General features: G+C 42.9%; 1 protein-coding gene across 3 annotated transcripts in view; it reads right to left on the bottom strand.

Annotated features, from left to right (window-relative positions):
• Positions 1-183: 183 nt before the first annotated feature.
• LRCH3 (leucine rich repeats and calponin homology domain containing 3) overlaps positions 184-17648 on the bottom strand; it is a 101425-nt gene continuing 83960 nt past the window's right edge. Inside the window, exons 18-22 of one of the 3 annotated variants that reach the window (XM_025377726.1) lie at positions 17115-17233; positions 16046-16183; positions 11768-11845; positions 4124-4891; positions 184-3188 (exon numbers count right to left, since the gene is read on the bottom strand). In XM_025377726.1, coding sequence (XP_025233511.1) covers positions 4766-4891; positions 11768-11845; positions 16046-16183; positions 17115-17233 — 461 coding nt within the window. In that variant the 3' untranslated portion in view covers positions 184-3188; positions 4124-4765. Of the gene's footprint in view, positions 3189-4081; positions 4892-7817; positions 8064-11767; positions 11846-16045; positions 16184-17114; positions 17234-17648 lie in introns of those variants that run through there. The other 2 variants (XM_025377725.1, XM_025377727.1) reach the window with 2 other exon arrangements.

Raw genomic sequence — 17648 nt, 5'->3', positions numbered from 1 at the left:
TACCTAACTCCAAATAAAGCAGTCTTGATATCTGTACTTCCTTAAGAAAATCAACTTGATCTCAAAAGCCTGTCCTGAAGCCCCCTGTTTCCACTAACACTCCTTCTGGAAAGGAGATGCCCTTTCCTTAATTCACCTTTGCCAAGGGAACCACACCTCAGGTATGAACACTCTCCAGTCAGCTTTTATTACATGCCACTGAAGTGTTGGCTTTGATTTTAATGTCAACATATAAAGTGGCATACAGGCAATTTAAAATAACATACATGATACTGACATATTTATACTTAGAACTTATGCAATATATTTACAGACATACAAACATAGGACAATGTTTTACAAAATCTTTCACTAATTACATGTTTACATTTTCAGAAATAAAACAGAATTTGCTGTAAACCATCTCACTGCACTGTGTATATAGAAAGGCTTCTGAATATCCATGTTTTCATTTCTACAACCATTTAAGTGCTTAGTTTTTACGAATTCATCAAACTTGTCAGCATAGTCACACATCATTAGTCACTGCTGAGCTGTAGAAAGTAAGAGAAATTGCAAACTCCTAGATTAGCTGTATTTTAAAAAGCTCTTCAGGAAAGTGATCTACTGCTATGCTCTGTGTTCTAGCAGAATACAAAGGCCCCTCTTCCCATGGGTCGTTTCCAGACCTGGCTATTTTTACAAGAGAACACTGGAGTGCTAAACACAGATTACCAGTCTGAAATTGTGGGAAACTCCTGACAGAAAATCTCTGTAGGTGGCAAGGACTCTGCTCGGGGGGGCTCTCAGCCGCCGACACTGTCCGTGATGGGAAGGGCTCTGCTGGGGCGGCTCTGAGCTGCCGACACTGTGATGGGAAGGGCTCTGCTGGGGCGGCTCTCAGCTGCTGACACTGTGACGGGAAGGACTCTGCTGGGGCGGCTCTCAGCCGCTGACACTGTCAGTGATGGGAAGGGCTCTGCTGCGGGGGCTCTCAGCCGCTGACACCGTCAGTGACGGGAAGGGCTCTGCTGGGGCGGCTCTCAGCCACTGACACCGTCAGTGATGGGAAGGGCTCTGCTGGGGCAGCTCTCAACCCTCCGACACTGTCAGTGATGGGAAGGGCTCTGCTGGGGGTGCTGTCAGCCACTGACACTGTCAGTGATGGGAAGGGCTATGCTGGAGCGGCTCTCAGCTGCCAACACTGTCAGTGATGGGAAGGGCTCTGCTGGGGGGCTCTCAGCCTCCAACAGTGTCAGTGATAGGAAGGGCTCTGCTTCAGGTCAGGGGAGCCGTTACAAGGTCATCTTCATCTTACACTGGAGTCAAGCGAAGCTAAATGTTAAACCAAATTGTGCTTTCCAATTTTTTTAAAAAAGGTACATACAAAATACTGAATACAAAATTCTCCCAACAAAAGCATCATGATTTGTTTTTGCATCTTGACACCAAAAAGAAATTCATACCTTCATACCTCTGCAGAGAGTCTGAAAAAATCAGAGGGTTTGAAAAAAAAAAAAATTCAATGTATTTGATATTTTTCCTTCAATTATCAGCCAAAACCGCACCCAGTTTTTCCTAACAATTCAAATACAAATCTCATGTAGTTTGATAAAAATACATTAATAAGGTTTCATAATATGTGCAAAATTTGAAATAAGCTGAAATTTCCATTTATTCCTACGGGAAAATTACTTGCAAACATGGCAAGTATTTCATTATGTAACATCTTCTAGAATTATTCCTTGCATAGTATGTTTTTGATTTTGTGGTTTTTTTTTTTTTTTGGAGACCGGAGTCTTGCTCTGTCACCCAGGCTGGAGGGCAGTGGTGCGATCTCGGCTCACTGCAACCTTCGCCTTCCAGGTTGAAGCGATTCTCCTGCCTCAGCCTCCTGAGTCACTGGATTACAGGCATCCGCCACCACGCCCAGCTAATTTTTGTATTTTTAGTAGAGACGGGGTTTCACCATGTTGGCCAGGCTGGCCTACATATGTTAAAAATAATCCTGTCATTTGCTGAGTTCCATGTCTGGTGGCATATAATTTGGAGACTATACTGAGGCTTAATGCTGACAAATACAGTTTAAAAATACACACAGCTAAATTCTCAACAAGTTATATAAGGGTCAGTGGGTCTGTTGGGAACTGTAAATATAATGAGGTCTGGCTCTAAGCATTTACATAAAGACATTTTACTTTCATTCTATAAGATTGGGCATTGACTTAGATGTTGTAAGTTATACAATTTATTTTGAGATGGGGTCTCACTCTGTTGCCCAGGCTGGAGTGCAGTGGTGCAGCCATGACTCACTGTAGCTTCGACCTCCCAGGCTCAAGTGATCCTCCCACCTCAGCCTCCTGAGTAGCTGGGAGTACAGGCATGTGTCACCATGCCTGGCTTTTTTTTTTTTTTTTTCAATTTTTGGGGGACAGGGTCTTGCTGTGTTGCCCAGGCTGCTCTCAAACTCCTGGGCTTAAGTGATCCTCCTGCCTCGGCCTCCCAAAGTGCTGGGATTACAGGCATGAGCCACCGTGCCCAGGCCATTACACAATTTTAAACCTGGTCAAGTGGTAATGTTCTGATGAATCTGTTTCTCTGCAAGAACAAGGAAGAAAACATTACTTTGACCAGGTACTCAACATGATTTGATCCAAAGCTACTTTTAGATGCTACATTTACCTGATAAAAAGAGGAATAACATTATGTCCAAATGGATGCATTGGTAAAGAAAATCCAGAACAGTTAACAACTACAGAAACAAAATACATAACTAGTATCTTCCACTTACTTTATTTACTTGTTTTACAAAGGCAGTGAACACCAGAATATATCACCAACAACTAAGAGGGGTTCAAAATGCAGGGGAAGGAAAACCCAACTAGCTGAAACTGGAAGAAAAGCTCCTGTGTGGTGTTGAGAGCCCTTGGGCCCTTTTCCTCCACCCATAATTGAGTATATAAAGGCACTAGTGGTGGAGCCAGATGGGGCGTGTTTTTTTTTTTTTTTTTTTTTGAGACGGAGTTTTGCTTTTGTTGCCCAGGCTGGGGTGCAATGGCACGATCTCGGCTCACTACAACCTCTGCCTCCTGGGTTCAAGTGATTCTCCTGCCTCAGCCTCCCGAGTAGCTGGGATTACAGGCACGAGCCACCACACCTGGCTAATTTTGTATTTCTAGTAGAGACAGGGTTTCTCCATGTTGGTCAGGCTGTTCTCAAACTCCCAACTTCAGGTGATCTGCCCACTTCAGCCTCCCAAAGTGCTGAGATTACAGGCGTGAACCACCACACACAGCTAGGAAGTTGTTTTTAAGATGCCGTAAGTGCTTTAATTCAGCCACAGAAACTGGCAGTTACCTGAAAGAAATATAAGAAACTAGGCTTTCCCGAGCTCGAAGTGTATGTGCTGTGACTGCAACGTGTCTGCAGGCCCAGGTGTCCGCGGAGCAGCGTGAGGAGGGTGAGGAGGGTGAGGAGTGTGAGGAGGGTGGGGAGGGAGGCTCAGTGAGACCAAAGCAGGCAATGCACAGCAGTGTGCTATCAGCTTAAGGATTTGGAACCTGTGTCTACAGGGCTTGTTTCTAATGTCTAGATAACAGGATGACATAGAACCATCTTCTATGATGGACTGGAGTTGAAGGGAGGCCTAGAAGACTGACCTTAAATACAACTGTATCTGTTTCACTGTTTTACTATGCAAAATTTGGGCCAGGCCCAGTGGCTCACTCCAGTAATCTCAGCACTTTGGAAGGCCGAGGCAGGAGGATCACTTGAGCCCAGGAGTTTCAGACCAGCCTGGGCAACACGGCGAGACCCCAACTCTTAAAAAAAAAGACTATGCAAAATCTAGGCCTTCTATATTATTTTTGTTTTGTCTTTGACAGAATAGTCCAGCTCCTCATAATACAGCTTTTCATTTTAAATGTGGGTGAAAAAATGCAGTGGGGCCATTATCCTCCCCCACCAAACATACAACTATCTAGCTTTGAACAGTGGTTTTGGGCAGGCGCAGTGGCCACGCCTGTAATCCCAGCACTTTGGGAGGCCGAGGCGGGTGGATCACTTGCAGTCAGGAGTTTGAGACCAGTCTGGCCAGCATGGCAAAACCCCATCTCTACTAAAAATACAAAAAAAGTAGCTGGGCGTGGTGGTGGGCGCCTGTTGTCCCAGCTACTCGGGAGGCTGAGGCAAGAGAATCGCTTGAGCCCGGGAGGCAGAGGTTGCAGTGAGCTGAGATCGCGCCACTGCATTCCAGCCTGGTGACCGAACGGAACTCCTTCTCAAACAAAAACATGTGCAATGGTTGTTGAAAATGCAGATTCCTAGGCCTTACCCCAGACCTCCTGAATGTGAATCTGTATTTTAACAAACACTCCAGGAGATTCTAACGAACAACCAAGTTTAGAAACCAGCAGACCAGCTGTCTTGAGAGCAGGTAAAAACAACGGCACAGCATGCTTGTGCCTAACGCAGAAGATGTGCTTTCTGGTGTGTGAAATGAGCCTGCTCTCCAGGAAAACACAGCCAGGTCAGGTGTCGGGTTTTCAGTAACGAAAGAAGTTTCATCTGGGAAAACCAATGGTGTCTTTGTAAACAAATTCAATGGAAATGGATATAACCTCCCCTAAAATGGAGAAATGATGCAAAATATTCCTGTTAGGAATCATGGGAACAGTCCCTTCTGAGAACACATAAGAGCTTTGTTTAAGCAGACAGCTGGCAGCAGCAATCACGTTGTCCTGTTCCTTGTTTTGGCCAGGCCAATGGCCCAAGGTCTTGGGAATCCTTAAACAGCAGATAACTGGTGCTGCTGTTGCTTGGGTGGGGCAAGTTCCAGGAGAGCCTGGACCGTCACTGCAACCTGGCTCAAACCTTTCTCTTCTAAAATGTGGAGAGGCAAACATAATTGCTCCTGAAATGGGACAACGCAACACACAAACAAAAAGAAAATCAATGAGTTTCACAGAACTGAAAGGAAAAAGCAAGCACTTCTCCCCTTCATAATAATCAATGAAGATAGGAAAATGTAGTACCTGGGACACCGACCTCAGTGGAAATCTGAGTGAGATATAGATGGTGACTGACGCTCACTGTCACTTTATTAATACAACTAAAAGTACATACAGATCATTTTCAAAATTGGGAAATTGACAAGTAGTGTATATTTATACATACAGCAGAGGAAAAACAGTACTGCAGTGTGAAAGCAACATCCTTTATTCTCTGATGAATAAAAGGCCAGTGCACATCTATAAAATAGGAAATGTGAAAAATAGAAAAACAATTCCACGCTACCAGATGGCTCCAGACTGAAAGATTTACACTTTAGCAGAAAGCACTTTGTAAGTTCCCTACCACAGGAATGCAAGATAGTTTGAAAACATAACTCAGCCTGCATGAGTTCTACACTGTCTGCATGATAATCCTGACTATGAAAACCAGGGTTCCCAGGCCAGGCAGGCAAGAAACTCAGTGTATCCTGAGCTCTTGAGATTTAGATGTGTTTGAGAAACTTCCCCCTAATTTGAATAATTCATGGAAGGGCCTGTCTGAATTAAAAATCTGAATTACAGAATTAAAAAGAAATAGTATTTGAAAATGTAAAGCATTTAATATCCTGGTATTTAACAGCCTGAATTATTCCAGGGAACTACTACCTAAGCTTTGGCAGGAATATGTTGATTACCAACATCTGGAAAGTGTTTACAATGTTTGCTTAAGGAAGTTAAGTAATACATCGAGTGTGTGCGCATCATTAATTTGTTAGGTTAATCCTTTCTTGTGAGAGAAAAAGGCAAATCTTAAGAACAGCACTTATCACTGGCTTTCTGTTAAGAGTAAATATTCAGAAAGAAAAGAGATTGCTCTTACAAAGAACAGAATATAGAATTCTGGTTCCACTAAAAAAAGATTACACATGTTTGTTAAAGAAGACAACTAGTTTTTTTTTTTTCTTTTTGCTTTTCATTGAGACGACATTACTACGAAATTTTACAAAACCAGTTACAATAAAATATATAACAAGTATTTATTTTTGAGGCAGTTACTGGTACTTGTGCTTACTTTTTATTTAATACTTATCTTGATAAAATGAGGTAACTGTAATCTTTTGATCTAATAAAACTAGCAACTTTGTAGAAATACTGAGTGCAACTGCACGTCTAGATAAATTATTTTTAAAATGAACCTGCCGAGCGTTTTGTTTTGCTGTCGGAAGAGACATGCTTTCTCCAAGGCTGATTCCCTGATCTCTTCCTCTCAGTAGCGCCCTAGGACCTGTGTGCCTGGCGTTTACACTCAGAAGCCTACGCTTTCTAGAGCACACTTACCTTCCAGCTGGGCTACAGGGAGTGCTGTGTGTTCTCAAGAGAATGTGCAATTACAACCCCTAAACCATGAGAGCCTGTGTGTGTTTTTTAACAGGTGTTCCAACTCTGAGACATCTTAAAAATAAAACCAACCCAACTCCCCAAAGTCTGAAAGGCACCTACTAACAGAGAAAACTGAAGTTTTCATCATCACAGTGTTTAGTGTTTGAGCATTAACAGTGAACAGTCTTTTCACCTGTGAAAACAGCTGTCCCATTTCATATGGAAGAAAACCAAAGCATGAGCCTCTCAGGCTGAATTCTACAACTGCACGTCGTGCTCCTCACAATCTCTCCTCCTACTTGAGTTCATTCTTTATCCCAATTTTGTTAACACAGTTCAGAAGTTTCCTGAATATTCAGAAACACCACTTATGAAATTAGAATCTAACCAATTATAAAGTAGTTTCCAGCATTAATGTCTAGCAGCTAAATGCTAAGCATTCAAGAACCAGACAGTATTCACTGCCTCGAGTACAGAACAGGGACTGCTGCCCTACTACTTCTCCTGCTACAGTTTCACTATTAAGAAGGTTAGAAATCACATAAATTCCCATTTTAAACAGAATGCTGGGAGTGAGTCTCAGCTACACATAACAAACACAGTCAATCTGGCCAGGTGCCCACCCTGAGAGGCCAGCTCCAGCCCATCTGCTCGTGTGCACCACGTGCAACATATGGATTGGGCTCAGAATAGCAGTCTAGGAAATCCACGTGATCTTTAAACTGAACATTCTGACCAAACTAAAATTATTAAAATGACGGCCAATACCTTCCAAACGTCCAGACCGCAAATGCTTAGATGGACCTGTGCCTACCCACCAAGGCGGGGATTCAGGATTTCCGGACACAGTTCAAAGCAGAACGCTAAGTGACCGGGTACTGCCAAAACCAGAAAAGGCACGCTGATCTTCCTCATGAGCAGCTGCTGAAAAGGCTCAGTCACTCCACAATGTCAACACTTGTGCTGAGACATGGAAAAATGGCCAATGGGGGTTGTATTGTGTGACTTGGAAATAAAGCTCTACATGTCATATTCGAAGTACAAGTTCAGAATTGTATTAGTAAAAATGCTTCAGCGTTTATGGGAAGAGAAACAAAGCCGCAGGCCAGGAGAATGGGCGGATGGCCAGGAGAAAAAGATGCTGGTCTTTTACTCTTTGTCAGCAAAATGTCTGCTAATGCGACAAGTTCATGCCAGAGAACTTCATGCTAAGTTTTGTCTATAAAAGAAATTAATATTTTGTACTAAGTGATGTCTATATAAGAAATCAATATTTTCTGTTTGGTATTGTGAAGGTGTGTGGTTTGTGGCTTATGTATAAAGAACTTTTTGTGTAGGAGTGACGGGCTGCACATCTGCAAATGTAAGGAAAGGATTTGTCTCCTTTACCGGTGAGCTCTTTGAGGGCCAGCGGGGAGAAAAAGCACTTATATAAATAATTCTGAATGACAAACAAACCTCCTTTACCCAGCACAGGAATGAGGTGGAAAGTCACCGGAGTGCAATCTTTCAGCTAGAGGGGAAGAGCCAGTAATAAAGCATACAGAGAGTTAACATGACAGTACAGTAAAATGCCACAAAACCCAGAAGCTGGATAGAGAGACAGACAAAACTGGATTCTTCTGAGTGTGCCCCAAGAGAAAGTAGTGTTTCAACAGTTCTTTTAACGCTGAGGTTTAGCTGAAGGATGTCGGAAGGGGAACAAAGATTGTCCTGTCCAAAGTGTGAGCAGGAAAGGAAAACAGAAAAACAAAGTCAGTGGATCAGAAATGCAGATCTGAGTATAGAATTCAATATGATCATCTCAGTCATATTCACATATACACATCCTGTAACATTTTTACCTTGAGGAACAAAAATAAAACGCTGAAAACCCAAACTACAAAGAATCTTCTATATGCTGAGCTTGATCTTACTACTAAATAGCAGAATAAAATTTGCGTGTTGGTGACTAGTCTGAACATTACGAATACAATACACAGGCCGGGCGCGGTGACTCACGCCTATAATCCCAGCACTTTGGGAGGCTGAGGTGGGCGGATTACGAGGTCAGGAGATCGAGACCATCCTGGCTAACACGGTGAAACCTCGTCTCTACTAAAAATACAAAAAGTGAGCTGGGCGTGGTGGCGGCGCCTGTAGTCCCAGCTACTCGGGAGGCTGAGGCAGGAGAATGGTGTGAACCTGGGAGGCAGAGCTTGCAGTGAGCTGAGATCGCACCACCGCACTCCAGCCTGGGTGACAGAGCGAGACTCCATCAAAAACAAAAACAAAAACAAAAACAAAAAAACACCAATACAATACACAGAAGTGGATGTTGGTTTAGGGTCGTGTGAGGCCTGAGAGTAGTGAGGTGTGTGGGAAGCAACGTCTCTCCTGACTCATTCTCCTCTATTAAAAAAAAAGTAGGTCAGAAAGCAAGGACAAAAACTGCAGAGGCTGAGGTGAGGGACGTTTTCGGAGAAAGCCAGGTACATCAAAAAGGTTCAAAGACTGAGGAAAGCCTCATGATCTGGGTGCAGTTTACTGCCTAGAAGCCAAACGCATTCAATGACTTGGCATTCCTCTAAAAATCAGGGGTGGCTATTGTAACCAAGTCCAGCTCAAGAATGTGTTCGAAATGAACATAGAGCTGGTAAGGGCCTCAGAGATCATCCAAACCCTCCATTTTACAGATTGCAAAATTCACTAAATAAATACAAACATCAGTGGACTTGACAACAGGGAGACATCCTTTAACACATAACATAACAACTCTGGGACAACAGATACTGGACTCAGATATAAGTTTTTAATCACCCATTATGGTTTTTTTGAATGTAGCATATTTAATAAAAGCATAAAAATAAAGCAAATACCCATATGCCCAATGTCATCAGAGGATTTTAATAATTGCCTTGTCCTTTAGTATTTCATTCATACTTTAACTTGTATAACACTTTAAAAGTTATACAGAGAAAGGAAATTATTTGTCTTTATATATCTCATCTGGGTATAGAATCTGACAAAATACTTACAATACTGTTTTCTGTTTTACATTTTCAAAAGTGATCATTATTACCTTCCCAATTTTCAAGTCACACAGAGCAAAATGGGGATGTTTAAGTGAAGGCCAGAATGACCAGAAGCACAGGAGGAAAAGGAAGAAGGGGAGGTAGAAGTTTCTTCTCTTCCTTTGGCAGTGGGACCTGAAAGGCGAGCTTGAACCTATGAGTTTGTGCGTTTATTCATTTTCTTTCACTTTGTTCTAGACAAATGATTAATTTTTCAGCAGCAGTAGCAGCATACTAGGAACCCGTCTAGAACTGGCAGTGGTTGTGGTGGGGACCTGGGTGGAGGGCGGAAGGCGGAAGGGGAGAAGGAAGGGGCAGCCTATGAGGAATGTCCACTTCCTCTTTGTGGAGGGAGAGGGAGGGAGGATGCCTCAAAACCTCAGTCTAACCACTCTGGAAAAAGACTGTCTTTTAAAACTGTATTATTTTTTTCTCCGTACTTGCCTTCCAACAGCACAGCTCTGGTAGGAACAGGGGCAAGCTGGCCCATAATAAACATGGTCACCCACGGCATACCAGTGGACAGGTACAATGACTGTAATCGCTGGTAAACAGTACTTTTAACAGGTTTTGACATTGGTTGGGTCAACATGACTTGTCTGAGCGGGGCCATATTCAGCACTCTCCTATCAATTTCGCAGTGCCCACTCTGCACCAACCCATGCCATACTCTGTTTAAAGACTCTGGCAGGGAACTAGAGCAGACACTAGATGTTTGTGTAGCAGGAACCTCTTCAGGAAGCAGAAGGGAAGAACTGGAGGCTAATGTGCACTATTAGAACAAACTTGTTTAAAAGAACGTATGTTGTTTCTTCAGAAGCCGTATTCAGTGCTCTCAAAATATTTAAAAAGGTCTGTTCTAAAAGAGGAGCCTTTATCAAACAACATAACATAAACATGAAAATTTTGCTTTGAATTTGTCCATAGGAATCAAAAAGGTCTTTGCTAACTACCACTTTATGTAAATTTCCATTCTTTTACAATTCAGTTTTTAAAAAGAAAAAACAGCAAAAGAAAAAAGTAAAAAATAAATAGTAGAATGACGATCTACCTTCATAAGAGAAAAACCACCCTGGGAATCCTGCTGGCTGATGCAGATGCTCTGTGGAGCTGGGTGCTCTCTCTTTCACTTTGTAACACGTGAAAGAGCTGAAAGAGAAGGTCACTCTTTGGACAAGTGACGCTGAGGCCTTTCTAACTCCTGGTTAGTTAGAAAGAGGTGTGGTGAAATGCGTCAAGAGAATCACTGTCATGAAAGCTACAGGAACAGGATCTAAACTCTGAGAGAAATGGTGGAGCTGCTGCTGAGCCCCGGGGCCACCCCTGAGTTACTGAGACCTAATTAGAAGGTGATAGAAAAGAGTCATGTTTTCCTCCTTCATGCTATAGACAAAATGTTAACAAGACTTGTAATGGTCGTGGTTAATGAAAAAGTATCGCACGGCACCAAGTTGTTTATTTCTTTAAATTTGTCTTTATACCATGTCATATTCCTTAGTAGTATAATGCTTCGTTGGTTTACCATAATTGCTTTTTAAAGGGGTTATTGATTAAGAGTATATCAAGTTTACTTCCCTTAATCACATCTATAAATAAACTATTGGTAATATTAAAGGGCAATAAAGTTATAACTGAGCTGGAGGCAACAAATCCTCACAGCAGGACAACAGCTCAGAGACAGCCTGTTTGTTGCAAGCCAGGCTCCAAAGAACGAGCTTCCTGGAAGGAGCGATGGACCCGAGTGAAGCCCGTCATTCAGTTAGTCGTGCTCCCGTCATTCAGTTAGTCGTGCTCCCGTCATTCAGTTAGTCGTGCTCCCGTCATTCAGTTAATCGTGCTCCTGTCATTCAGTTAGTCGTGCTGTTCTCGCGTTACTTAATCTGAACCACTGTCCTAAGGTTGTATATCAGGTGTTAGTGAACATTAGAAGAAATAAGTGAAGTATACAAAGGAACGCTAGGCTGTCTTTTCAACATTTCTGGAGTCTAAAACATTTTAAAAAGTATCAAAGCAAAGGTCAGAACACCGAGGCCAGCTGCAGCACTCTCCATCTGGGATAGACTGAGTTTTTGAAGGATGTATTTAGTTGTCAAATAGCAAGTGGGAAAGTTTAGGAAAATAGAATAATTACTCTAAATTATTTATAATTATTTCAATTTATACATTTATAATTTCTTTGTGTGGTCCTTGGAAATAATTAAGGAAAACTGTTCAAAAGTATACTGACTCTTGTAACCCAAAGTCATGTTAATTAGCATCGACTTAGCTCAGAGCTAGTCCTGTAAGATTTTAGAGATTTGCATTTCTAAAATTTTAGCACAACCAAGTCTATTTAGGCAACATAAAAAATGATAAATTTATTACCTGAGGTACACCAATTTTTCTGCAAGCTTCTAGGAAATTCTCCACATTTCGCCTGCATTTCGCCATTGTTAATTTAGGCTGAAATGAGGAAAAGAAAATGTGTTACTAGAGAAGTTTTGTTTTTGGGACAGGGTCTCGCTCTGTCACCCAGTCTGGAGTGCAGTGGCGCAAGCTTGGCTCACTGTGTCCTTGACCTCTCGGGCTCAGGTGATCCTCCCACCTTAGCCTCCCAAGTAGCTGGCTATAGCTGCAAGCCGTCATACCTGGGTAATTTTTGTACAGACAGGGTTTCACCACATTGCCCAGGCTGGTCTTGAATTTCTGAGTTCAAGCAATCTGCCTGCCTCAGCCTCCCAAAGTGCTAGGATCAGAGGCATGAGCTACAGGCCCAGCCTGCTAGCAACATTAAAAAATATTTGCTAACTTTAAAAATACCCTTGGCAATTGCTTCGTAACTCTCAGTGCTGTAGACTAGGGGGTTGGCAAACTTTTCTTTAAAGGATCAGATAATAAACGTTAGTTTTGAAGGCCACAAGAACTGTTTCAACGCCAGATGCAGTGGCTCAGGCCTGTAATCCCAGTACTTTGAGAGGCCAAGGCGGGCGGATCACCTGAGGTTGGGAGTTTGAGACCAGTCTGACGAACATGGAGAGACCCCTTCTCTACCAATAATACAAAAATTAGCCGGGTGTGGAGGTGGGCACCTGTAATCCCAGCTACTCAGGAGGCTGAGGCACAAGAATTGCTTGAACCCGGGAACCCGGGAGGCAGAGGTTGTGGTGAGCCGAGATCGCGCCACTGCACTCCAGCCTGGGCAACAAGAGGGAAACTCCGTCTCAAAAAAAAAAAAAAAAAAAAAAAAAGAACTGTTGCAACCACTCAATTCTGCTAGGAGCTTGAAAGCAACTATAGACAATATGCAAACAAGAAAGTGTGGCTGGGTTCCAATGAAACTTTATTTACAACAATAAGTGCTGGCTTGTGGGCAGTAGCTTGTCACCTCACACTTTAGAAATTGGCTTTGATTTTGTAAGGCAAGTACTAAATAGAAAAACTTTGAAAGAATAAAAATTTTTTTTTCCATTTTAAAACAATGTAACACTAAAGCAGCAGTCCTCAACCTTTTTGGCACCAGGGACTGGTTTCATGGAAGACGATTTTTCCAAGGACAGGGGTGGAGTTGGGGGATGGTTTCAGGATGATTCAAGCACATTACATTCATTGTGTATTTTATTTCTATTGTTACATTACAATATATAATGAAATAATCATACATAATGAAATCCACCATAATGTAGAGTCAGTGGGAGCCCTGGGTTGTTTACCTGTAACTACATAGTCCCATCTGGGGGTGACAGGAGACAGTGATAGATCATCGGGGATTAGATTCTCATAAGGGGCACGTGACCTAGATCCCTTCCTTGCATGCACAGTTCACACCAGCCTTCATGCTCCGCGAATCTAACACTGCTGCTGATCTGACGGGAGGCAGAGCCCAGGCGGTGATGTGAGTAATGGGGAAAGGCTGTAAATACAGATGAAGCTTTGCTCACTGGCCCACTGCTCACCTCCTGCTGTGCGGCCCAGCTCCTAACAGGCCACAGACTGGTACCCATTTGTGGCCCAGGGGCTGGGGACCCCTGCACTAAAGAAAACTTGGAGGAACAGCCAAAAAAATTAATTACCCATAGTTCATCATGTAAATATAACTACAACACTTGATTCATTTCCTTTCAGTCTTTTTCTTTCTTTTTTTTTTTTTGAGACAGAGTCTTGCTCTGTCACCCAGGCTGGAGTGCAGTGGCGCGATCTTGGCTCACTGGAAGCTCCACCTCTTGGACTCAAGTGATTCTCCTGCTTCAGCCTCCCAAGCAGCTGGGACTACAGGTGTGCACCACCACACACAGCTAATTTTTGTATTTTTAGTAGATGTGCAGTTTCACTATGTTGGCCAGGATGGTCTCAATCTCTTGACCTTGTGATCCGCCCACCTCGGCCTCCCAAAGTGCTGGGATTACAAGCGTGAGCCACTGCACCCGGCCCTTTCTTTCTTTTTTAGGGTCAGGGTCTCGCTCTGTTGCCCAGGTTGTTCTGCAGTGGCATGATCGTGGCTCACTGCAGCCTCAAACTCCTGGGCCCAAGGGATCCTCCTGCCACAGCCTCCTGAGTAGTAGGTGCACACCTAATTTTTTTAAGTTTTTTTGTAGAGACAGGGTCACTATATTGCCCAGGCTGGTCTTAAACTCCTGGCCACAAGTGATCCTCCTGCCTGTCTCCTTCTCAGCTTCAGCTTGATCCCACAGGGAGCTCACAAGTGTGAACCACATGACACTCCCTTCTTGAGGTAGGAGGGCTCAGCCCATGCTTGTCAGTCATTGGCTATAGGCTAGGGTAAAAGCAAGGTGGCCTAGGACAGGTCCCTAAAATACATTGGGGGAAGAGTATATGACATCTGTAAGTTTTGGATGGTGTAGTTAAAATACACATACAAATATAGATACATAAAGCAAGTATGGCAAAATGCAAGCAATGTCAGAGCTAAGTGTAGACTTTAATAGTGTTCGTTGTATGATTCCTTCCACTTTTCTGAAGGTTGAAACTTTCTCATGATAAAAACGTGAGGAAAACAGAGGAGAGGTGTGTCAACCCAAAGCCTGTTCTTTTGTGGATTGCCATCTGATACTGATGTCCAGACCTGACCAGCAGTGCAGAGAACCTGCCAGTTATCTCGAATACGTTTTCTCCCTCACCTTCCACCTGAGGTTGGTCACAGATCATGGCAATTTTACCTCTGAACCATCTTCCCTTTCACTGCCCTATTAATCCAGGCTTGTTATCCTCCTGGCCTGGACTAATACAACAGCCTTTTAATTGGGCATCTTTCTTTTCTTTTTTCTTGAGACGGAGTCTTGCTCTGTCTTGCCCAGGCTGGAGTATAGTGCAGTGGTGCGCTAGCTCACTGTAGCCTCCGCCTCCCGGGTTCAAGTGATTCTCCTGCCTCAGCCTCCCGAATAGCTGCGATTACAGATGTGTGAACCACTCCTGGCTAATTTTGTATTTTTAGTAGAGACAGGGTTTCACCATGTTGGCCAGGCTGGTCTCGAACCCCTAACCTCAGGTGATCCACCAGCCTTGGGCTCCCAAAATGCTGGGATTACAGGCGTGAGCCACTGCACCCAGCCTCTTCTCCTTTTTCTTTTAAGAAACAAGATCTTGCTATAGCACCCAAGCTAGTCTCAAACTCTTGGGCTCACAGGATCCTCAGGCCTCAGACTCCCAAGTAGCTGGGACTACAGGCACGAGCCACTGAGCCTGGCTGGGGCATCTTTCTAGTGTACCACCTTTAGTTTATCCATTTCTCACTTAGCACGAAATTCATTTTTTTTTTTTTTTTGAGACAGGGTCTTGCTCTCTCACCCAGGCTGGAGTGCACTGGCACAATCACCACTCACTGCAGCCTCGAACTCCCAGGCTCAAGTGATCCTCCCACATCAGCCTCCTGAGTAGCTGGGACTATAGGCACGTGCCACCATGCCCAGCTAATTTTTGTATTTTTGATAGAGACGGGTTTTGCCATATTGTCCTGGCTGGTCTCAAACTCCTGGGCTCAAGCAATCCGTCTGCCTCGGCCTCCCAAAGTGCTAAGATTATAAGCATGAGCCACCGCGCCCAGCCTAGATTCATCATTCTAAACTGCAATTATAATCATGGTATTCCCTCTTTAATTCAGTGTTTCCTCATTGTCTGTACTAGGGTAAACTTTCTTGACATGCTTCATAAGACCTTTGTACCACAGCCCCAGCTTACCTCTCTAGCCTTACCCCTTCCCATTTTTATCTACAACCCTGTGCATGATCCATTCTGAACAATTTACCAATTCCTTAAGTAAGCCATAACTTTCCTTAGCTTCTGAATCTAGAAATCCTATGCCCAGAAGGCCTCCTTCCCTCTCTGTACTGCTGGAAAATTCCTTCTTAAACTTCAAGAATTAGTTTAAATTTTGCCCATTCTGGGAAGGCTTCCCTGAACTCTCCAGGCGGGTTAAGTGGCCCGTTTTTGTATCCTTATAACACACATTGTACACGCCTTTCTTAGAACATTTATCACACTGCATACATGTCTGTTTCTTCTCCAGTAGAAGGGAGACCAGGAAGGTAGAGACTGGACTCTTTATATCTGTATCCTTAATATCTAGCACAGTGCTTAAGAAATGTCTGTCCACTGTGCTTAACAAATGATCTGATGAATAGCCAAGGCTTTTTAGCATTATCAACTTACTACAGCTGGTGAGGGAACGTGAATGCTTGGGACAGATCGAGGTCGCACATGATTAGCCAAATGGCAAAGAACAACACCATCAGTTAGAGCTGCTCCAAGATCACAAGGCAGAGACACTTTCAACCGGTACTCAATATGCTGAAAGAACAAAAACCACGTAATACATTAACTGAAGAATGATTGACATATACATAAGGGAGTTACAATGAAATCTAATTAGAAATCAAGATAAAAAGGAAATAAGTACCACAATATCCATTTCATCCCTCTATCCTAAGTCTAACTTAAGGAGATCTAATATATATGAATGGCAGCCATGCCATAGTGGTACAAAGTACAACAAAAATTCATTTACAACTTTCTGATTTAAAAAAAAAAACTAGATTCTCCTTCAATTCCAAAATAAAGTCAAGAGCCAATCACTCACTATAGGTGTAAGTGTGGTATTTATATTGTGTGCACACACATATAAATTATTAATCTGATGATATTTCTTTATAACATGAAGTAGAAAAAAAAGGAAAAACTTTAAATGAGTAGAGCTAGGAACTGAGCTTTATAGAATAAGCCATCTCATTTTTTAAGTAAATCGCTGAAAAGAATTTCCTTAATAGTAAAGTGTTTTACATTTATCACAAAACATGGCACACAATGGCACCTGTTGATTCCATTAAAAATTACAGCCGGGCACGGAAGCTCATGCCTGGAATCCCAGCACTTTGGGAGGTGAAGGTCAGTGGATCACCTGAGGTCAGGAGTTCAAGACCAGCCTGGCCAACATGGTGAAACTCCTTCTCTACTAAAAATACAAAAATTAGCTGGGTGCAGTGATGGGCACCTATAATCCCAGCTACTCAGGAGGCTGAGGCAGAAGAACTGCTGGAACCCAGGAAGCACAGGCTGCAGTGACCCAGGATCGCGCCACTGAACTCCAGCCTGGGTGACAGAGCGAGACTCCGTCTAAAAAAATAAATAAATAAAAATGATCTGTCAAATCAAGACCTGATTACAGGATTATGGTCTATAGCAGTAACACTGAAAAAGTATAAATCAAAGGCAATGTACATACTTTACGCAGTTGATCTATTAATTCCAGCTCTTCTTCTCTCTGTCTTGAATTCTGTCTTGTTATGGAATCTGCAGAATCAGTGGTAGGTGCAGCAGATGGAGGAAGGGGTGAAGCATGACCTATAAAAATATTAATATGTAAGACAGAAAGGCAACTGGCAGTGCTAGGAAAACATTCAGATCTGCTTCATCACAGTTTTCCTGCAAGCACACTATATTGCTTCCTACTTTCCGGATTGACTTTTCAAAAGGGCTTTTACTATGGAGATTTTCAAATATACACAACAGAGAATAGAATAGAAAACTACATAATGTTCGTTACCCAGTTGACTCAACTACTTGTGTTTGATTACAGCCACTTAAAAATGTTTTTATTGAAAATTAATACACATACAGAAAAATAAACAAATCGTAAGCACAGTGCTCAATAAATTCTCCTCACCAAGTGAACACAATCAGGTTTATAAATGCAGTCTTACCAATCCCAGGGTCCCCTTCCGTGCTCCTTGCCCACAAGCACCCAAAGTGCTCAAAA

The sequence above is a fragment of the Theropithecus gelada genome, chromosome 2 (genome assembly GCF_003255815.1).
Source record: "Theropithecus gelada isolate Dixy chromosome 2, Tgel_1.0, whole genome shotgun sequence".
NCBI classification, from domain to species: Eukaryota; Metazoa; Chordata; class Mammalia; order Primates; family Cercopithecidae; genus Theropithecus; species Theropithecus gelada.
Note: the sequence above shows the minus strand (reverse complement) of the source record. Positions and strands in the feature narration are given on the sequence as shown.